The sequence below is a fragment of the Heliangelus exortis genome, chromosome 2, assembly GCF_036169615.1.
Source record: "Heliangelus exortis chromosome 2, bHelExo1.hap1, whole genome shotgun sequence".
In the NCBI taxonomy this organism is placed as follows: Eukaryota; Metazoa; Chordata; class Aves; order Apodiformes; family Trochilidae; genus Heliangelus; species Heliangelus exortis.
Window position 1 is genome coordinate 146,065,713 of NC_092423.1, and position 23,670 is coordinate 146,089,382.

Here is a 23,670-nt window from a genome sequence, read left to right on the forward strand (position 1 = left end):
GTAAGCCCACTGGAGATGAACCTCTGTAATTTTTCCCAGTATTGAGGTCAGGCTGACAGGCTTGTAGTTCTCTGGATCCTACTTCCAGCCCTTTTTGTAGGTGGGTGTCACTCCAAGCCTCCAGTCATCTGGGACCTCCCCTGTTAACCAGAACTGTTGATAAATGATGGAGACTGGCTTGGCAAGCTCCTCTGCCAGCACCTTTCCCATGTCCTTCTTGACTCCTGTAACTAATCCATTCCATAAAAAGTCTCTTTTCCCTCTCCCCTTTGCCTTTTTCTAGTGCAGCTGGCACAGAGAAAAGCAGCACAGGCAGCAGCACACCCAGGAAGCCCAGAGCCTGTGCCAAAGCAGTGCAGAAGTTAACACAGCCCTGAGATGCCAGTCAGTTCTGTCACCTCCAGACAAAAAGCGACAAGGGAGCAAACCACTGAGATATTTCCATTCCACTTTTGCATTTGCCCTGGGCACTGCTGATTTTTCACAGACTCACAGAGATTGCTCTCTCCTTTATCAGCAGCAGGACTCATCTTTCCCAGCTAGCCTACCTGGCGTGCCTTTTCCAACAATAACACCACTAAAGCAATTAACATTTCCTTTTAAGATTGGGAGTCAAGGTAAAAGCACTCAGCCTGCAGAGTGCCGCTTTCATCGGAAAGGGCCGGTGTGCTCTTCAAGGGGCAGAGAAGGATCATTAAACAGCTAAAAACACTCAGGCAGAGCAACAGCTTTGTAAGAAATAACTCGCACAGTCAGGTTTGGAAGGCAGCACATAAACAAGACCAGATTGAGGGTCCTGGCAATGGGCATCCTAAGAACAGACGAGCTGGAGAGGAAATAGTAACCTCCAGGTGGCATGAAATAACCTTCTCTTTCTGAGCTGCTGAATTTGTTGCAAGTCCTGAAGCTTTTTTGCTTATAAAAAAACAGACTCACGATATAGAAAATGTGAAGAAGTGCTGTCCTACTACATCCCAGACAATATCCATGCTCCAGGTACATCTGGTACGTTGGACCCAGGAGAGGTGCATGTCAGGATGCCTGCCCTGTGACAGAGGACGTGCCATGTTCCTAGCACAGGAGAACACCGTGCCTTCCAGTTGGCCTCCTTTCAGCACGCTGAAAAGATGAAAAAGATGCTGCCACATGCCAGGCAAAACCAGTCACGGGGATGGCTCAAAGTGTCTGACACATGGGGATGGCAGGGAGCAATGTGCACAGAATTGGATGGATGGGAGGAGACATCAAGATAACAGCCAACCCTACCCTTCATGGGCAGGGCTTACAGGCCAGCAGCAGGTCTTGGCACCAGCCCAGAAGAGCCTCAACTGGAAATGAGAAACCATCTCTGCAGAAGGTGCTAAGGCAGGTGGCATCATATGAGGAAGAGCTGAAGAGCTTGGCATGAGCCCCTGGAGGGGGGGCTGGGAGAGGGGGTGGCTTTGAGTGATGTGAAAACCTGGCTGCCAGAAGTTGGACTGAGATCCACCAACTCATTCCACACAGCTCCCCAAACAGACACACTTCCTTTTCTTAGAAGCACAGATGCCTATATATATTTAAATCACTGCTCTAGTCAGGAGTTGTACTAGATGCAAATTTTGAAACTGGGGGGAGAGGGGAAGCAGTGAAGATTCCGGTATGTAATTTTCTCTTTTTTGGCTTATTAGATTATACCCTTGTTTAAGAACTAACTGTTCTTTTACTTGGTGTCCTTTTGGCAACCATCTCTACCTAGCAATACGTGGGTGTGTGCACTCCCCCAAGTTTACTTGTACTTGCATAGCAAGTTCAAATGAAATACAGCTCAGAAATTGTACTCCCGCAGTCCAGGAGCGGGAGTATTTAGAGCAATTAATCACTTAAATGAAGTCAACGGCAATGACTGGCACTGTAGAAGAAGAGAAAAAAAATGTTAACTCAGAGCACTACTGAAACGTGCTTTAAATACACAATCAGCAGAGGAAGGAGCACGTCTGCCTCGGCACTACGGTGACGGCAGCTTGGAGTTGGGCTGCTCACAATCAAAATTCTTCTTCAGGGCGACGAGGCCAGGAGAGTGGATTCAGCTGGTTTCTTCTTCCCCGAGGTAATTTTCCCCTCTTCAGTCACAGAAGTAATAATGACAATATTTAGTACTCCCTGAGTGTGGTTTAACCTAAAGAACAGCTCCGGGGAAAGCTTACATGGCCCTGTCCCCACTTTACAGACTGAAAGCTGATGCATCAGTATAACTGCCACACCTTTGTCACAGGACCTGCCTGCTTTGGAGGTCTCTGTTTTCAAGACATCCAGAGCTGGAAGGTGTCCACAAATCCAGTCATTAAGCAGCACCTGGTCTTGGAAAATCAGACTTGCAGACTATTGATCAGCGACTTGGATTCAATGCCATAGGTCTGACCATTTTTACTTGGGCACTGTCCAATCCTGCTGAGGTACAACAGTTCCCATAGCCAAATACCTCCACAGGTCAAAATGTTCCCCACAGTGTGTTACAACTCTCACACCAGTGTTTTTACCCCAGATTTTGCTGAGAAATGCTGATGACCACTTAAAAGAGCTGTGCTAATGACGAGCCTGACACTAGGATGCTAAAATTAGTGCAGAGAGCACACAAAACCTGTAGGTTCAGATAACACTGTGTTAGGATGCTTGAACCCTGCCTAATTTGTACCTCTGAGCTGTGGGAACCTCAGATGTTGTGCTAGGCCATGTTACAGATAGCTGTGCAGTGCTCATAGCCTGGGAACATATGGCAGGGCTTACTTCTGGAGGATTAAAATTAAAATCTGTACCTTCAGTCTATCTATAAGGACAGTGGCCCACATCCAGATCCTTACAACCGTGTAAGTCAAAGAGAAAGCCCTCAGACAAGCCCAATTTCCACTGGGATCTCAGGGTAGGTCACTCAAGATACAAATGCTCTACACCTGCAGACTACCACATTCCATGAACTTCACCCTTTCCTCTCTATTGACTCCTCCTTTTCCCACAACATCTTCAAGCTTTTAATGACCACACAGCCCTGCTCCATCTTCCTCAGCTCCTATTTCTCATCACCCACTTCTCCATCTCAATGCCACTCATGCCAGCTGTGACTAGCATTTTCTGGCTTCTCCAAAAAATGTCTCCAGGCATTGTTTCTTGGACACAAAAGGTGTCCCTGAACTACAATATGAGGCCAGAATTTTTCTTGGAATAAATTCTTCAGCTAGTCAGTGATGGTGGCAACTGAAAGCAATTAAAAGAACCTAGTTGTTATTATTTTCATTACTTCTTCTCCTTCAAACCTATTACTTGTTGCACTCATTTGTGTCTAGTTTCAAAGCAGCAGAGATTTCTCCAAGGCAGTGACTTACTCCTGTGTTACACACATATTCATCAAGCCCTTGTCAGTATCAACAGAGCTGGTACCTCATGCATGAGTCAGCTTGCAGAAAGAGCAGTTCTAACTTCTGGGCACAAGAAGACCAGCACCCACTGCAGATTTCATTAATACTTCACTTGGTCTCTTACTCCCTCAGGAGTAAGAGGAGAAGAAAGGCTTCCAAGTGACAGGTAGCTGAAAAGGTGGGAAGATGGCTTACCAGAGGACTCAGAGGATCCAGGCACCTGTAGCTTTTTTTTTTTTTTGTCCTGAAAGACATATATTTCACATGTTCTTCAATGACTCCACACCCCAACCAACCTGTTTTCTAAACCCATAGTTGGCAGGGATGAGCTTGCTTGGCTTGGAAACTAGCCTGCAAAGTGCAAAAGCTACTTTTGAAAATAGAGCTTTAGTTCTGTGGTCTTGCAGAGACTTTTTTTGAAATTTCATGCTGGTACAGAGCCCAGTGCAGCAGGGCTTGAGTCCAAGGACAGTACCAATCATCAGGACTGGCTCTAAGTTTCAGAGTCAGTGGCAAATCAGAAGAAAACCAACATCAAATCCAATTGCATATATTTCTGCTATTGTCACTGCCAAGTGGTGAGCCACACAATCCAGCACATAGTAATTCACCTTCTTCCCAGGTGGGTCTTACCACCTCAGCAGCAACCCACTTACAAAGGCTAAATCTAGCAGAGCTACAGCTGCTGTAGGTTGTGATTTTGGAGCAGATGTAGACTGGCTTCAGAAGATGACAGCACAAAGCATAAGGCTGCATGTAAGGTAGGCACTTCCACTGGATTCCCCATATCAGTGGCCCCCAGTCTTTTTGGAGTAACCCTCAGTGATGCCAGACATGGTGTCTCTGCCTCACCTCTCCCATCCCATGCTAAACTCTAGTTTATTGCATCACCATCTCCCTACCCTTTCCTGGAACTACTGTATCCCTGTTACTTTGATGGACCAAAGCATGGCCTCTGCTGCCTGCCACTGGCAACAGCCCCGGTGTTGAAGAGGTCTCACCCCTCATGCTCAGCTGAAATGAGAGATGGGTGAGAAGGAGGTAGGATTATGTATGCAGCAGCTGAGGGGATTTCGCCTACTCAGCCCTGACATAACCCCTGCTACTGCTGTTGTCATGGTCAGGGTCATGGTCACCAGCCAAACTGCAACTGCTGGCCCCTGACTCCAATTCCTGTTGCTCCAGGACCAAAGGAAAACCAGCAGCCAAAGCTGCATCATCTCTACCTCCCAAATGCTGCTACCTCTCCACCAGGTCCCTGTGTCACAGCCTCTCCTCCTGACACCTGGAGGACACAAGCCAAAGCCTTGTGAATATGCTCGCTTCCACTCCTTCCAAACACTAAGTTCCTCCTGCACTGATCATTACCAGCTCCTCTGCCCCAAACATATCCAACATTCTCACAAAGTTTCCCAAATAAATGATTTGAAATCTCAGTATATTGGTATCTTCTAACAAAAATATTCCATCCCAAGACTTCCAACTAGCTTTAGAAAAAGAGTTTAACTGATCTCAAAATGCATGTGCTGCTTTCCAGCTGGATATACAGAGCAGGTTGATTTTGGCATATGTGCTCCATCATCTGTCTCCTTGCTAAGTTATGTATTTGGGATTATTAGTAAGTGAACCCAATCACCAATCTATTCTCCCTGGCTCCTGCCTGACCTCCATTTCTTCTAATCCTCTGCTTTTCTCCAAGAAAAGAAAAAAGTGCAAATTTTCCCATACTTCAGTTTCTGGCTGTGAGCTTGTTGGTCCCTTCCTAGGGTGCTCTGCAGTAAATAAAGTTTGCACAGTGACATGAAGACTGGAGGATGCTTTGCAGGTGCACAGAGATCTCTGTTTGAGCAAAGGTTGGTCCTTCATTAGATCAGCCCACGAGTGAAATGAAAGTGTGGTGACATTAGTGAACACCCTACTAGAAGCAAAGACAAGACTGCAGGCTCACTGATGAGTCACAAACTCTGTCTGTTCCAGTGCTCTGATTACATTGCTCATCCGAAAAAAAAGCCTCCTTTGGAGCCATTAAGTCAGAATCTGTTCTCCCTTAGCTGTAAATCCCTCATAACTCAGTGAAGTCAATTGATTCATATTGGTGTAAGCAAAATCAAGAGCAGTCCACTTGCACAGCCTTTGATCTTTCTGACTCTCTCTGAAGACAAGCTCTGAGAATGCCATTAAAGAGACAAGAAACCCAGGCCCCCAGGTCTCACACACGCTGCAGGCGCTCTGAGCAGCCAGATTGACATCAAGGACTGCAGTTGGGAGGTGAAAGGGAAGCCAGAGGAGAAACAAAAGCCTTGTGTCAACCCTTCAAGATGAAAGGCTGGGAACTTCCCATAGGGCCTGTGGACACTTGTAAAAGGGTTGGATCACATAGCATCACAAGGATGCATACAAAAGGAAACAAATTGTCTGTCTGTCTGTCTATCGATCTGTGTTTCAGGCAATACCATCTAACAGAAAAGCTCCCACAGTGAAGCACATCACATTTGTGATCTCCTGTAGCTCTTCAGAAGACTCAGTAAGTGTACACACCTTTTTTCACACACAGAACTAAACCATTAGAAAGCTAAAGACCATGAGATACAAACATTTCTGTTTTGGGAAACCACCTGAATGAAGGATTCCAAGCAATGGTCCATTTTGTCCTAATAGATGTTGTCAATTTCTTCCTCGTCTTCAAAGCCTCTACCAATGTGCTATGCAGGAAAATTCTTCAGCCTCTCCTTGGCAAAGAGTTCTGCAAGGGGAATGGAAGCAAAAGCCACTGTTCAAGAGGCACAGGATGTCCCCACCAATATTACAGGCAAGAAACCAAAGAATGGTCCTGGGTCACAGGAGCATTTTCTGCTTTAAACTCCAAAACAGCTTCCACTGAGACAGATGATGACATGGACTTCCAGTTGGGAAGAATATCAACCACCTGCTTAGTCCACAGTCCTGTCTCTTGCTTCCTGGCTCAATGGGGATATCAAGTTCTCAGTGGAAGAGGATAAGAGGGGTTGCCTTCAGCAGCCAAGAGTAGCTTGGCTTGAACAAATTCAATCAAGAAGCCTGAAAGAATAGCTTGAATATTACTGATTGCTTTGGAAGACGTGAAGAATAAAGGAAGAAGGCCACGAGGCATAGACTGGAAAGCATAAGGACATTCCTCTGTCTAGGATTCCCTCCAAGTAGAAGAGCAGCAGAGGAATATAAAGCTTTCAGAATGCAGAAAGCTAAGAGGCTGTCACCTCTTGGATGTCCTGAACCTAACGCTTGTTCTTGCAAAGTAATTTTTTAAGTCAGTGCAGATGACTCAGGAAAAAGGAGCTTCTGAGGAGTTGTTTCTAGTAATGTTGTAACATCTATGAATATCTATCCATTTTGGATAAACATTATCACTTGTTTCATTGACTTAATGCTCCTTGGAGATTCAGAATGGGAAAACTTCTTCTGACATTTAACATCAATCCCCATCAGGCCTTCTGTCCCAGACCCTGCATTTCATATACAATCTCTAAGTTCTGAAATGAGGTTCCCTGGGTTATAGATTTCCCACAGCACTGAAATGTGCACAGTGTGATAGAGACAAAGACAGAGACATCTGTAATGGCTAACATGGAACAGTATTGATTTTGTTGGTTATATGATGTTTATTTACTTTTTTAAGCCCTGTTTGAGAACATTTTCTGTTCCTTTCAAGCTATTGCCACATTTTCCATTTGCTCCAGGAGCTAATATTGATGCTACACCGTGTGTGTGAATTTGTTGGGTGAGTAGGAGGAGAGGCTTCCTTCAAAACACAGGCTCAAGAGACCAGATTCTGCACACATTCATCTCAATTTAAAGCCAACAAATAAACCAAAACAACCAAGTTCCACAGGATTTACAGAGAATCAAAATATTCCCCTGTCTGTGAGGTTCCACCATTTTTGTCTGTTGGGAAAGACATAGGTCACCTCTCCTACTCCTTGTAATGGAAGGGGGTGGGAACACAAAACCACATGGGAACAATAAAGCAGCTTTATGGTGAATTGCTGTATGAAGAGGATTAACAGGGTGGTGGGAAGGGAATGAATCAGCCAGTCCCAGTGAAGACAAAGAAATTTTTCAGACGCTACCCTGGATCTCACCCACTCAGATACAGATCTTTTCTTGGCCCCTGTGAGACAGCACCTTTTTCTCTCAAAAAATCTGGTATTGCAATATCATGAAAACCTATAAAAATGACTCTGTCATGAGCAGATCACCTGGTCCTATGCTCAGACAGTGAGGTACAGTCAGTCCACTGGTGCTAAGCCAAGCCCAAGGCATCCAGAAATGCTTCTGCCAAGCCCAGACCTACACTGAAGTCCAGAAACTATGGAACTCAACCAAAGTCTGGGCAGCTGAACATCCAGAATTAAGGAAGAATTCAACAAAGCCATGAGAGATGAGGAACTGTATGGTCATGATCTCAGATTTATTTCAAGAAAGTTATGTATATATCTCACTGTTATGGTGTAAAGACACAGACTTGAAGCCCATGGAAAGAGAAGAAGGTTTTGAAAAACAAAGATGGAGGCAATACAAAGGCTTAGAGGCCTCACCCAGAAAAAAAAAAAAAAAAAAAAAAGTGCATTTGGCCTTAAAATCTGTGTAGTAAATTATCTGTTCTCCCCTTGGTGCAGGCAAGTAATTCCTCTCACTTTAATGGACAATTTTATGGCTGCTAATAACATTTGTAGCTAAGATAATGACAAGGATAATCAAATCCCATGCTTGAGGGCATAAACTGATTGCTGCGGGGGTTAGCAACGAAATCACCATATATTGCACAGGTGTATTATGGGATAGATTTCCTTCCTCCAAAGCAGAGAGGCATTGGTGTCTGCCAAGATAACAGACTGGATGATTGTCTGTGCTATGGAAATTGGTGGTTTGTATGCATGGGATTTAGGGAAAGAGGACAAACCTCTTTGTTTCATCAGGACAGAATTTGTAACCCAAAATGCAAAACGAGGGGGGGTTGCAAGATGCATATTTATTAATGCCTGTTCTAGCTGAACAGCTCTCTTAAAGACAAGTTCATCCCTGGCAGTAATAAGGTCCACTACAAGATAGCAAATGTTCCTGCACATTTAGCATGGCACGCAGAAACGTCCATAGGGTGTTATAATCCCAGAAGCTGAGGGCTGGGAGGAACATCAATAAATAATATAAATAATTTCAGAATGCTTAAATCTTAAGCCCATCACTTAGGGGCTCCTCAATCCATATCAGCTCCTGCACAGCTGCTATCAACCACCCACTCCTAGGAATACCTGGTTTGGAGAGACCTCAGGAGGTAATCTGGTCCATTCAGATCTGAGGTGGGATAAAGTATACAGAGCCTATGTGTGGTGGACAATTGTTTAACCCATTCAGATAAATATCCTACTACTGGTACTTTGGAGGTTCCCTGTTACACCTGTGTTCATAGCTGACAATGATCCTACATCTGTCATGCACTGTCATACATCAGATGTCATACATCTGATCCTACACCTTGGGTAGATGTGTAGAAAAAACTTATCCCTGTCCTCTTTACAACAACCTTTCACATATTTGAAGACTTATTGGTATCAACTTCACACATTTCCAGATTAAAGAATCTCTTCCCACACTGAATACAGGTTGGGTTTTCTCTTGGCATTTTGATTTCTTTCCCCTCTTAACACTTCGGTTTTTCTGATCCTTTCTCAAAACACTATGTGCCCAAAACTGGACCCAGTGCCTTACCAATACCAACAACAAGAGCTACCTTGTATGACTTTCATCCAACATGTGCCTGTTCTGAACACCTCACATCATGGAACCATATTCAGTCTGCAATCCACTTCATCAGCACAACCTTGCAGTACTTCCATCCAGTCAGTTCACACCATTTTCTGTACATGCATTTAATGTTTCCTTTGCAGTGTAATACTTTGCACTTGCTTTTATTGAATTGCATCATACTGATTTCAGCCCATTTCTCCAATTTACCAAAATCATTTTGTATTCTGCTCCTGCCCTCCAAAGTGCAAGCCACACCTCTCAGAATTCTATGAGCACTCTCATTCTATCAGCCAAGTCATTAATGGGAAAATTACAACCAACCACAAGACAGCCCCTTGTAAGACTGTACATGTTATGTCCACCTACAAAAAACTACTGATAATTTCACTTTTTTCTTTTTTTTTTTTTTTTAATTTTTCTCCTGTTGTGAAATTATCTCGCGTCAGATTTAGCAAGGGGCAGCTGGGTTTGTATTTTCTGCCCTTTTTACAACCACCTGCAGACTGTGTTTGCTTTTCACACAAGTGGTAAGTCCAGCCACAGGGTGTGTGTATCCAGACCATGCCCCCACCTGTGGCAATTCAATCCAGTCTATGTTTTTCTACTGTGATTATAAGAACCCCATGCTATTATAATGCCCCATACCTAATAAATGTAAATATCTAATGATCCCCCACTATCAGCTAGACCAACAACTCTACTGAAAAAAAAAAAAAAAAAGACCCAGAGAAACAACCCAGAGAAATCCAATGTGAATTACTCAAGAAATAATTGGGTTTGTTCCCTCATGATTCCCCGGGTACTTTCACATTGATTATTTTCCAGCTTGGTCAACTATCTTTCTGAGTATCAAATTTAGGCTGACTGAGCATTAACTCCCCATGTTCTCTCCTGTCCCTTTTTTAAAGATAGGCAGTAATGTTTGTTTTTCCCTGCAACAGCCACTGGTAGAGCTGTTCAAACAGCAGCCATAAAAAACTGGTGACAGTGCTGACAGTGAACAGTTGCTGCTTAGAGAAAAGGTTTGATTCTTATCCAGATACTCAGCTGGAGACAAAATTGTAGGATGCACTGATAATCCCCCAAGGAAACGGGAACCTCCAGCAGAAAAAGGACAAGATGAACTCACACAGATCCCAAGAAAGATCCAAAACAAACTTCAAGCAGCCTGTGTGTATACAGAACCACTAAAAATAAGGCAGGAGGAGACAAGTCCATACCTTGCTGCAAGGAAGGACATCACACACAGGTCAGTCTTGACAGATGCTTGTCTATCCTGTTCTTCAAGACCTAGCAAAGAGCCCACATCCTCCCCAGGCAATGTGTTTCAGTGTTTCACCAATATAATTGCTAGAAAGATTGGTTTTTTTTTCTCTGAGGCCACTCTAATGCTTCCTTGCTGTTAACAGCTTTTCTTTTTCCCCATATCCCACTCAGGTTCTTAGGGAACAGCTCATGCTTTTGATCTGAGTTGCAAAGCACCCCAGGCTGCATTCTTTTCAAAGAGGTCATGGAAATATTTTGCAACAGCTCATCACCCAACCTGTGGTCAGGTTTCAGCCAGTCATCCAAATCAGGACCACATGCTCAAGAGCCAACAACTTCCACTGTGATATCCATCACTAAATCCTCAGAGCCAAGCCTGCATCCCACGCACCTGCCTCTTCAGCACCATGAGCCTCTGTTGCATCTTGAAGAAAAGAAAAACCTCCTGAAACGTGTTTTTTTTTTAAAAAAAAAATCTATGTCATACCAAAACACCAGCAGCTGACCTACCTACATCACAGGAGCATCGACCTCAAACATCATAAAAGAACAGCAACTTAGGTTTTATGAAAAATTATCTCTGGTGCCAGTCCAATATGTCAAACCAGAGCTGAATGCAACCCACACAGAGTGAGCTATCACAAGCATAGGAGTGGTACAGAAGCTTCCAAATCAAAAATATAATAAGGGGGGGATAGTGGAGAAAGAAAGAAATCTGAAGCCATTCTGAATCATACCTAGAGCTTCTCAGGCTTCAGAATAATCTCTTGGATGTGTAGTACAATCATGAAATTACTTGTAACACTGTTGATTTGCCTCTATGGGTCTACATCTGTAGGCATCAGCTTTTGTTGTTTCCTCTGACTGGCAGAGTGCACTCATGTTGCTGCTAAGTCCTAATTGTTTTGGAAAGTGCCTTTTAAATAACAGGCCTTTTACTACTAGGTAGGATGTGGTTAAGAGCAAATCGTGAGATTAAATTTTTGTTGCTTAAAAATTGGATGATTATTTATTTGTTCATCAGCAAAAGTCCCAGAAAAGAATGTAGAAGCTGACAGGGCACCACTACAGAATGAATAGCTCCCATCTTTTTCCTCTTCTTGTGATGTTCATTCCCATATGAAACAGTAAAGGAAGAGAGAAAATCTGAGAAACAGTTTGAGAAGATCACTGAATTGTTAATATATCAATTGAAAGGTCAACTGAAGATTTCCAGTCAAATCACTGGGATTTCCAGGTACTTCTGATGGCACAAATCCAGTGCTACTGTTTTAACCATCAGTTGCCTAGAACTAGCTCTATCTCATTTCTAGTACACTTAAGTAATATTGCAAAAAAGTCTGCTCTGGTAACTCATACACAATGTACAGGAGCAAACAAGCAGCAGATCAGGGACTTTCATGGGGGATGTGGCAGAGTAATGGTGTGTAGATTCCTTCAAACGTTGGGGAAGATTTGCCAAATGTTGACCTCCAGAATTCCATGTCCCAAAATATGCTTTTTTCCCCTCTTTGACAGTCTAGGGCAATCCAGTTTTCTTGACAGCCTAGTATATGTAATAATCCTGGATAATGCTGAAAGAGCATCCTTCCCCTTTTTTCTAGCAAGCAGAAAATAGCATATGCTTTATCCTGTAAAAAATTCTGCTAAAACTCCAGGAGAACCATTGGGAGCCCAAAAAGTCTCTCAAAGTCCAAAGCCCAGAAAAAAAGAGGAGACTTAAGCACTGAGACTTAAGTCACCTCAGCAGGTATGAGGTGTTTCTCTGAAGCAAGACTGTAGCTGAGAGTTCAATGTTCAATCATATTTGTTTCATGAACAGTTTCAAAACATTTCAGGTGAAGTATCTTACACAGCACACAGAGCCTTATGGTCAGGGCTCCACATCTTTCCAGCTGCTGAAATTAATTTTCTTCAGGTCCCCTACTTTCCATAGTAAAGTTAGTCTGAATACCAAACTGCAGATTTTTCAAAATTCTTAATAATAATATGATTTTCACTGGGTAAAGTCAGACTTGTTTCAACATCCAGTCCAAACTATTAACATCTAACAGTTGGATTCAGTGATCTTAGAGGTCTTTTCCAACCTAGATGATTCTACCATTAGGACAGCAACTGCTCACTGTTTGAAATAACAGAGGTCTAGAGCTTTGAAACAAGAGCACCTGACACCTTTTTCCTAACATGTCTGGTCCTGAAAAGTTTCAGATGGGTGTTAAATGCAGAAAAGTGACAGCTCCAAACTCCAGGTGGTCAGGGGTTTGCTACAATGCTTCATTTCTGATACAGTTCCCATAGTCATGGCCTGTGATGGTTTAAACACAGGAGGAAGACACCCTCTCCAGGGGACATCAAAAGAAAAGAGGGTGGAAGAAATAAAATATTCCATTTGCACCCAAAACATCTCTCTAATGAATTAATTGTAGTTTACATCAGAAATTGCTGACAGTGCCAATTGTCTTGGGAGGAGATCCCTTTTATTTCTACCTTCCCTTCAATATGTCAAGAATATCCCAAAATTGGGAATCTACAAACATCTCCTCCTAACTAATCTCCTGCACTGCACAATGAGGAGAGAGTTGCTGCCAGTTTCATTCATCAATCCGTGCCCTGAAGCTCTCAGTGAAATGTTTGCAACTGAGAAGGCTCACAGAAAGGGGATGGAGCCTCTTCCCTGATGGGAGAGCAAGGAGACACTGAACCTGCCCTCAGACACCTTTTAGCCCCACTACCTACCTCTGCTTTTCTCTGGAGATCTTTTTTCCTGCTGGTGCAGGGAACTGGAAGGCCAATATAGCTTATTCCCTTCTAATCATCCTAACAAGTAACAGATACACCAGTCCTTAATTGAGATATGGCTTTCACTGACATGCCCTAATCATCTCCATAATGAAAGCACTTTAAAAAAAAAAAACAAAAAAGCATACTGAAGCCTTTACCCAACTGAGGACTGCATGAGCCTTTTGTGGCAATTGGCCAGATACTTACAAAAAAATTTATCACTTCATTCCTTAGAAAGGTAAAAAGCTAGGAAACATAGGAGGTTCTGCCACCAAAACAGAAAAAAAAGTTGTTCACACTGAAAGAAAGGAAAATTTAAAAAAAACCAAAAAACCCAAAAAAACCCCACAACCCACCGCTGAAACAAATACATAACAGTCTTCCTCAATATTTCTCTTTGCTTAAAGTTTAAGGTATGCAGTAGGCATGTAGTTTAGCCTTTCACTTTCAACTAAAAAAAAACCAAACATAAATGTCAAATATCAATGTCACTATGTCAAAATCAACACAAGCTCCAGCTCCACAAACTTTGTTTGCTTCATTATTAAAAATAAATAAACTGCTACTACAAATATTTTCCAGGAATTGGCTTGCTATAGAACATAGCTTCTTGCATTGCAGAATTCATGTCAAATGATGGCCTGATCCAAAACTACTGTGACTCAAAATATCATCTCTATTATATATTTCCTCCAAGATACTTTGGATCGGGCTTTAATTTTGGGGTTTTTTTTTGACCTAACATTCCCTAATCATAAACCCATTAGTGTTAATCAAAGAAAATTCCATAGCTTCATCAGCAACATCAACCTCAGTTGTTTCTAGCCAAGGCACAGGCACCTGGTAGGGTTTGGTGACTTCTGGGGAGGACTGGATCCATATATTTGAACTTGAAGTAAGGAGATTCCACAGACTACAATCCAGAGATGATAACTTCAAACTCATTTGCATCACAGCAATCTACTCATGTGGAATTTCAGAAATGATGTCTTCACTCAAAAATATCCACAAGCCAAGAAGAGAGGAATAGGCTTGCTACACAGAGCTAATATCTGTTGCAAGTCCTCGGTAACCTGTTAGTTCAACTTAAAAGTAGCAAAGACTCTCACTGATTACTTCTGCATCGCCAGCAAAAGTCCTTCCTAGCATCTGTTACAGGGGAAGGAGATATTTCAAATGGCCTTTATCTGGATCCAGTCAAGGATCTTGAGAAAAATCCATAGCAACTCAGTACCTAAAAATCTAAAGGGCTTTGACAGAAGATGCATACCAATAACAGACAATTACCCAAAACTGTGTGTGATCCTTCACGTAATAAAGCTCCAGGTTCTATTATTATTGCATGTCAGAAGATCTAAACTGCAGGAGTTGGCCAATATCACCTTGAATTCATTATGAAACTTGATTTTTGGTTCATCTTCACTGTTTAATTTGGCTAAAAACTAGTGCCATGTGGTCTGAAAGAGTGAGAAGCGAGCTGTTTGGCAATTAGAAACAGTTCCCAACCTGAACCTTCAGAAAGTCATTTTATCTTTTCTCTAAACTGAGGATAATTTTTAAACAGAGGTTTTGTGAAGATGAGTCACCTCATGTCAGTGCAGCATTCTGAATATAAAGTGCTGTGCAACTCCAGCTCAAAGCCAGAAGTGAAGGGACACACTCTGGAACTGAAGGAACCAAGCACCTCAGATTAATTCCCTTCAAGGGACGACAGCAGCACTCCAGTCCTGGATGGACCAGCAGTGTCTGTCCCAAAACCTATGATGTCCAAAACTCAAACTCTCCATGCATCAGTTTTATTTTAGATCAAGCAAAAGGGTTCTTATGGTGGAAGCAGGCCCATAGCTAACAGCTAAACTTATTCTCTTATTCTTAATCTCAAACACCTCCTCTCCCTCCCAGTTCTAACCTGTAAATTTCTGCTTGTTATCCTTGTATCATCAGCAGGATCCTTTCTTCTGCTGCTTTCCCAAAAGACTCACCAGCACCTCTAATTTGTAGCCTTGTCAGTGGGTAAACACAGATTTTTCCATGCTGTGTATGCAAAGATACACAAGTGGTTTTACCAAACAGAAAAAAAAAAAAAAATCAATAAGCAAAGATCATATAGTGGAGAAACTGGAATTTCAAAGATCTTTGGCATTCTTTCTCACAAAAAACAAGTTGCCCAAGAATTACTAGAGCTCAGGGCGTGGAAAAAGGAAGATTCAGAAAATAATAGAACATATGGCTGATAAAGACTTCAAGAGGTCAGCCAGTCCACCTTCCTCCCCAAAGGCAGAAGCAGCTATAACTTAACCATTCCTGGCAGATTTTTGTCTCAGCCCTTTTAAAAATGCTCCAATGGTGGAGATTCCACAGTCCCCTTAGGCAATCTCTTGCAGCACAAAACTATCCTGACAGCTAGAAAGAGTTCCCTCATGCCTAATCTAAATCTGTAAGGTGTAAACCACCTGAGTTACAGAGAAAAGTTACAAATAGTTAGGAGGAAATCAAAGGGCACCAATTCCCCCCCCCAAAAAAACCAGACTGCAAGACACTGATTTCTTAGACTTGGTTACACTAAGAAATCTGCTGAGTGGCTGGAGGCTTCTCGATGCTTCCCTCAAACTGTTTTCAGGCTCTTACTGGATATTGCATTTGCACTGCCAGGAAGCCATGCAGAGGGAAGTTGTGGCATCAGCCTGAGCTGTATTTTTTTCCTTGCTTATCAGTGATTTTTAAAAAGCTTTTGCTAATGGGCCTCTGGCAGGAATGTGAAGTATCATTGTAAAACCAGTTTCAAAAGAACTCAGGAACTGTTTCTATGAACTGTGAGCAAAGCAGCCACAAAGTGTCCTCTGCCTTTGCAGAAAATTTATTTGGGTATTTTATTTTTTTTTTTAAGATTATAGTGTGAAAAGATCTTACAGAATATTTTAGTGATGCAGAGGAACGAAATCTTACGCACATTTCATCTTCATGCTGCTCCCTGAAGCTGACCTCTTCCTTGCCTACGAGATGCCACCAACAGATATTACAAGTCCTGGTCATCCAGTATTCTCCACAGAAGGCTCAAATAATATGAATGAAAGATTTATTACTTCAGTGCATCTACAAGCATTCATATCACCAGAAGATCTTGCTTTCTACTTTCACCTGGGTTTATTAATAATAGAGTGTCTTTAATCTACTCTGTGCTTGTTTGCTTTTTATATAGGAGGTATGACCTTCATGGTCCTAGCAAGTCATGAATGCAGCAGTCAACTGACCAAAGCATTATTGTATTTGTTCTCTATCTTTCCCTTTTCATGTCTTGTCTTCTTCCTTTCTTTTCCCTGAAAATTGTCCATCTGTCATGACTCCCCACTCAAAGCTTTTCCATGGACTGCTTCTAAACATTACCATCCTTCAAAAACAAAGAGGAGACCCCAGAGTCTGGCCTGAAAGGAGAGGTAATACTAACAAAATAATTTACACATTAAAACACTTAAGTCTTTTCCTAATCTAAATTAGAGACCTCACAACACCACCAGCTTGGTATTTTTGTACCCATTTTATAGAAGGGTAAAGTGATGCAGAGAAAGGACATGGAGACTTAGCTACTATGCTGAAATGGATTTAATCATGTTTACTTAGTTAATTAATGCCCATTCAAGTTTCCTGTCAGGCCACCATCGGCCAGTAGGACACAATTTGGATGGAATCAGTTTTTGAGTGTAGAGCTGCTCAGTTACTAAACAGCTGATCACAGATGGATATTCCATTCACCATGGCAGGTATTGCACCACATTCTTAAAAAATGTCATGTCTGAGTTCACCAGGATAGTTCAGTCACCACTTGTAGTAGCTTTGAGATTGGAAACTAAGGCCTAAAAGCTAGAAAAAGAGACTCACAACTCCCAGCACACACTGTCTGTATTTTGTTCCCCTTGCAGTTCTCTCTCATGACAAAAAAAATTAAAAGAAAAAAATTTAAAAATCCTCAATCTGTTTGTTGTTTCAGTTCATTTTAGGGTGACATAAACAGCTTTCAGTTCTTTACATTCTGCACAAGCCTCCAGAAATATTCAGTGTTTACTAGAGCCTGGCAGTGTTAAATCAAGTATGACTATCACCCTTTAAGGCCTAAATGATGGAGCGATATCCATACCAATAACACATTTTGACAGTGTTGACACTTGCTTACATAGAAGCAGTTTACTCACTCCTATAAACTTGTAAAAAAGGGCATTAAAACTTAGTAGAAATCCTAGGAGTTACTTTTTATTTTCTAAAGGTGGTGTTTTCACTCATTGTACCCAGCCTCTTTGTGAACTCTGTCCTTACTCTACAGCATATCTCATAAAAGACAAAAAGCTGGATGAAAAACTTGACTAAATTGTTCTCAGTCATCAGTTGGGCTGTGTAACTGGAAATGGACAGGAAATTATACTAGCAAACTCCGAAGTGAAAACAAACCAAAATAAACTCAGCAACTGGTGAGAGTCAAGAACAGCTTATTAGTTCATTTTGATCAACTTAAAACTTGATCACCTAAAAACTCCCAGGAAAAAACCAAACAAACAGACAAAACACAAAGAAAAAAACATTGGGGAATAAAAAAAAAACAAAACAGTTTCCATTTACTTTAATAGCCCTCTCTTCTTCGTTTAGTACTCGGCTTAACATGTGAGCAACAACCCCTATCACCCTCTTACTGACCCCTAAAACGCTGTAAATTAGACAGAAAACGAGAGCTGCCCAAGCCCCAGCGCTTCACCTCGCAGGGGAGGCTTCCAGCTTTCCATCCTCCCTTCCAAACAGGTCTTGAATGATGTGTTTGCAATGGAAACAGCAACCCACGGAGGTTGCCTGGCGGGAGGGAAACCAGACCCGGCAGGGGTGGGGAACCGGACCCGGCGGGAGGTTCCGTTCCGGTCCCCGCTGTCTCCGGGCTCCGCCGGAGCTGTCCCTTCAGCACCACCCCGGACCCGCCCCGGACCCGCCAGCCCCTGCCCGGGCTACCGAGCGCTGCTGGCTCATGGTCCACGGGCAGTGATAAAGAGTTTCTGATTAAATTTAAAGCCCCGGTAGTTGAAATCAAGGCAGGGAAGAGGTGATGGTTTCAGACGTGTTGCTAGCACGGCGCTATGGAGGAGAACAATTAAATTAGACGTAGCCTGCCAGCCTATGCGTGCTGCCGGAGTTCGTGGTGGGCTGATTCCCAGCACTCTTCCCTGAGAAGGAGTTTCGTGTAGATGGATGCAGCACTCTGTATTAGGAAACAAGGGGTTTTATTCACTCTGTTTTAAAAACCAGCCTGCAATGGGGAGTTTAAATACACTCCTGCAGGAGCACCTACTGACTACAGCCCGTCCTCTGGTACACACACTGCTGTGTGTGCTTCGTGGAGTCTGTCAGGAAGGTTTCAGAGGGTGAAGGAAATGTGAGAGTGTACACACAGTCAGAGTAGAAAGAAAAAACATGGCAAAAGATTACTATGGACGTTTAAGATCACTGCCTTGTGCAAGAAACATAGAGAAGAATCTTCTCTGCCTACAAACTTAGATATAGAAAGTCATTTTTCCCCCTTTGAAACAAATTCTTTTAGGATAAGTAAGAAATTAAAGAAAAAAACCTTCCATGCTCACTTTTACAGACCACTGGTAGATCAGATAGCCTGCTACTCTAGGGCTGAAGAGATGACAAAGAAAATAGAAGTGTGTTTGGCAAGATGCAGATAGCAACTATTAATAAACTTTTGAAAGACAGATCCCATATCCTCCTGGAGCAGGGGTTTCCAAGCGAACAATCATTAAAGAATATCTGTTTTCTGCAGCATTCTTTATTATCACTCTTCCTCACAGTGGTTCCCGGTTGCTATAGACATTTTAAATTTAAACAAGTCTAACATCCCAAAGCACCTCTGCCTACAGAAACACGCTCAGTGATGTACTCCTTCCTGTGTAAAATATGATCAAAGCAGCAAACTACTGTAAAACCAACTCAGGCTCAGTCAGTGACAGGTAGAATAAGAACACAGAGAGTACTGCAACCACCTCTTAGGCAGGAGTGCAGAGTACTGTGAGTACACAGGAGTGTGGAAGCCTTATACTCCAGAGAGGCACAAAAGTCCTGTGCTCACTGAGCAGAAACAAAAGACTAGAAACAGATCAAGGAAGACAGAATCGGTGACCAAAGAAGGAAGGAGAGTTCTGATATGGTAACCAACAACAGAAAATCTAAGTCACAAGCCAAAGTTACATACCTTATATTGTACAGCGTAGGAATATATGCATCTTATATACATATATATTAACAGAAAAAGAGAGATTATACCTTAAAAATCTTATCTTTGTAAAGGCAAACAGGTTTTATCATGTCAGATGGCCGTTCAAATGAAATTTTTTACTGCCTCAGGTATAACACAGTTAAACACAAACGTAGGTAAACACTGCACAAAGGGCAGCAGACAGCACATTCTGCTGAGAACTGTCAGTATCTTCAGGTGGCAATGTGCAAAATTCTTGTAACAAGCCCTAATTGACAAAAAAATTGAGTCCTTCTGTATGAATAAGAGACCTGTTCTTTCATGTCCTATTCAATACAAGGCACTATCAAGCTGCCAATGGGGAAGGTCTTTCCAGATCTCCCCAGATGTTATAGGGGAAGATCTTAGATGTGCTGGGAGAAGGATGTATCAACCACCTCAGTAAATCCACCCTATTGAATACAAAACCAGGAAGAACAAACTTGCTCAGCAAGACGCAGCCAGAGTTGTGGCACAGTTCTGCACGCACTCAGCAGCCTCCTGTTATCATGGCATTCATTTTTCCAGCAGGGAAGGAAACTTTACACAAAACACTCTGCTTCAGCTGTGGGAAGCAGACAAGTACAAAATGACAGCCTGTGGCTGTCCCTCGACAGCACTGGCTGTCCCTCGATTGTCCTGGGAAATGTGGAGAGCTCAGCAGCACAGATGGGCATCATTTTGCCTATCAGACCATGCACCCACAAAGAGGAGGCACACTGTGCCTCTGCTTGTACTCTGTTGGAGACTGTGACCTGTTGGTACATCAGATACTCCAGATGTAATAAAAACTTTCGGAACACATTGGGAATGCTCAGGAGAGGCCCAGCAATGGGACCACAGCTGTGGAAAGCTCCACCAGAGCCCTTGCCAACACCAAAACAAAGTTTGGGAAGGCATGGCTACACTTGGCCAGATCAAGGGCTCTCCCAGCTGATCCAGTTCCTATGTCCTCATCGTTTTCACCCTCATCCAACTACCTTTTGACTAAGTTTTTCCCGACATCTATTAAGCAAAGGTGCAAAGGTTCTCCTTCTTCCTGAGGGGAACACCAGAAGAGTGTCACCCTGCCTCTTCCCCCCTCTTCTTGCCACCCGAGCAACAGATCAGCGGTAGCCACCTGGCCAGTCCCAATCCCCCTACCAGGTCAGTCTCACTCCTCTCCAGTCCTACCCAGGGGACACGGGCACCATCATCTCCAGGAGAAGAGGTGCAGGACACCACCAAGTCCAACAAGTGCCCATGAAGAGCACTGAATTACATAATACAGGAGGGAAGCCAGAAAACTCATCTGCCACTTAACCCTTTGCACACCACAGCCCCCCTGACCCTTTCCCTTTCACCCATTGAGGTGGGTGGGGGGGCGATTTTGCCCCAGCCCCGGCCCTGGCCCCTGAGGCCTCCCCGAGGTGAGACACTCACCAATGGTCGTGATGACCGTGATGGCGAAGTAGAAGGAGCCAGCGAATTTCCACTGGACGCCGGCCCGGTGCGGCTCAGACTGCATGATCACCAATTCCAGCTGCCGGTAGTCCTCGCTGGTGATGTTGTACTTTCCTTTGAGCCGAATCTCCTCGGCTTTGAGTTTCTCCTCCTCCCGCATCTCGTTGTCGGACTCCAGGGCATCAAAGACGGCAGCCCCGACCAGCAGGTAGGTGAACGTGCAGATGATGAGGGACAGGGTCCGCACGTTCTGCCTCTTCATGGCAGCCAGCAAGGGGCGAGTGAGGGGACCATGTCCCCCCCTGGCTGCCCGGGGATCCGACAGGCCGCAGCAACCGCAGCAGGGGGGCAGGGGCCGGGGGGGCTGGCGGCCCCCGCCGCCGCCGCTGCCGCTGCTCCGGGGCAGCTTGTGCTGCGGCGGCGGCCGCTCTCCGCCCGCCTGCTCGGACTCCTGGGAGGAGGAGAGACACAGGAGGCTGCTGGAGCGTCGGGACCAGGTGCCCTGAAGCCGGGAAACTCTGCGCAGGACCTGCCCAAACCAAGCCGTCCCAGTGCGCAGGGCCATCCAGGGCACCCCCGCTCCTCCCCAGCACCGAGGCCAGGGGCAGGGGGTCCCCGCCCCGGCCCGGAGTCCTGCGGCGGGCGGGTCCCCCCTGCAAAGTTGTCGCGGAGGCGAGGGGAAGGGTCCCCCGCAGCCCGGGCGGGGCGCGGCGGGGAGGCGGAGGCCACCGCCGTCCCCAAGTTTCTTCAGGCGGCGCGGCGGAGCCGGGAGGGGACGGGCGGCGGCAGCGCGCCCATCGGCGGAGGGTCGCGCAGAAGGGGCGAGTGGCGGCGGGGGACGTCGGCGGCCCGACCCGCTCCGGCCCCGTCTGCTTGGGGGAGCGTCGGCCGGGCGGGTCGGTACGGGCTGGGCGCTTTATTCCTTCCGCCGCGGTGCGAGGCGGGCGGCGGGGAGCCGGGCTGCTGCAGGTGGCCGCTGCACGGATAGCGGAGCGGCGTCCGGCGCGGCGAGGGCGGCGGCGGTGTCAGGCGGCGGGCGGGGAGTTGGGGGCAGCATCCCCGGGCGCGCCGGGCCGCGCCGCCGCTCCGGCGGGAGGCGGGAGTGCCGGGCCGCCGGCGTAGCCCTGGCGGCGGGGAGCCAGAACCGAGCGGGAGGAGCGGCGCGGAGCCGCCCCGGCCGGCGGGCGGGGGAGGCGGGAGGGCAGCGAGGAGGCGCCCGCCGGGCGAGCCGGCAGCCGCGGAGCACCTGCTCCGGGGCTGCGCTGGGGCGGGACGGCGGCGGGCGCTGCCTCTGGCCTCGGGCTGCCGGGAGGAGAGGAAAAAAAGCCGGTGGCTTCCCTCCGGGGAGACAGCGGACCGGAAAGCGAGGGGAGGGGGCTCGGCTCCAAGGTGGACACAAAGCCAGAGATTAGGAGAAAAATTAAAAAGGAAAAAAATAAGAAAAAAAGGGAATTAAAAAAAAAAAAAAAAAGCTACTTTCACGGCTGCTCCCCCGGCGCTCGGAGCTGGGGCTGCTTTATTTAGGATGATTTTAGAACAAAGCCGTTAAGAAAAAGAGCAACCGTCCTCCTCCTCCTCCTCCTCCTTCTCCCAAGCTCTTGACATCATCTCGGGGAAAATCGAGCCCGCGCCCCTCAGCCATCGCCTGCGCGTGTGTGAGAGCGTGTGGTTGGTGTGGTGTATGTGTGTGTGCGTGTCCCTGCGTGTCTACTCCGGCGCTGGCTCGGGAGGCGGGAGTTCGCCCCGGCCCGCCGCGGGGAGCGGGTTAACCCCGTCGCCGCCGCCCTGTCAGGGCGAAGCCGCGGAGCTCCCCCCCGGCGCGGTTCTTTCCCGCCTCCCCCGGGCTTGGCCACGCCCCGGCCGCCGAGCTGGGCCGGGCGGTGTCTGCGGTGCGGAGGGCTGTGGTGTACCCTCAGCGACAACGTGGGGCGGACGCGGCGGCCACCGGCTGTTGGCGCCCACCAAACCGAGCAGCGGGTAACGGCCAGGGCAGGTGGGCAGCCCCGCGATAAAGGTCGGGGCGAGCGGGGACTGCGGGACGAAGGGAGCGGCCGGCTGGCGGGCACGGCCGGGGAGGGTGGCTGATCGGAAGCCGACGCCCGGGGGACAGCGGCACCGCGGCTGCACGCAGAGGACTTCCCCACACACCAGAGCCCCACGCACTACAGCTTCACACACCGCAGCCCCACGCACCACAGCCCCACGCATTGCAGCTCCACACACCACAGCACTGCACGCCACAGCCCCACACACCAAAGCCTAACACACCGCAGCCTCACACACTACACACCACAGCCCCACACACTACAGCCCGACACACCGCAGCCCCACACACCACAGCCCCACACACCAGAGCTCCGTGCACTACAGCTCCACACACGCACCGCAGCTTCGCGTCATGCCCTCACCACTCCACACAAACGCTACAGTTCCACTCACACACCGCCACCCACCCCCCAGCCCCAGGACACACTGACCCACGTGTACCACGGGTCCCCAAACACAGCCCCATGCACCGCAACTCCACCCCAGTCCCCAGCCAAACACACCACATCTTCACTCACTCCCAAACCCACAACACAACACACAAGGTGCACACACACACACACAAACCCCCCCCAAAAAAACCCTCCACATATTGCCCCCATCCCAGACACACCACACAGCCTCAGCTACAGCATCACCTCCCCGAGCACAGGCACACACTGGCTCCTCACACACAACACCACGCAC

The 23,670-nt window shown here is 46.0% G+C and overlaps 1 protein-coding gene across 1 annotated transcript in view; it reads right to left on the bottom strand.

Moving 5' to 3' along the window:
* Positions 1 to 22,863, bottom strand: part of KCNK9 (potassium two pore domain channel subfamily K member 9) — an 85,768-nt gene extending 62,905 nt beyond the window's left edge. Inside the window, exon 1 of the mRNA XM_071738703.1 lies at positions 20,917 to 22,863. Coding sequence (XP_071594804.1) covers positions 20,917 to 21,502 — 586 coding nt within the window. The 5' untranslated portion in view covers positions 21,503 to 22,863. The remainder of the gene's footprint in view (positions 1 to 20,916) is intronic.
* Between the last annotated feature and the right edge of the window lie 807 nt (positions 22,864 to 23,670).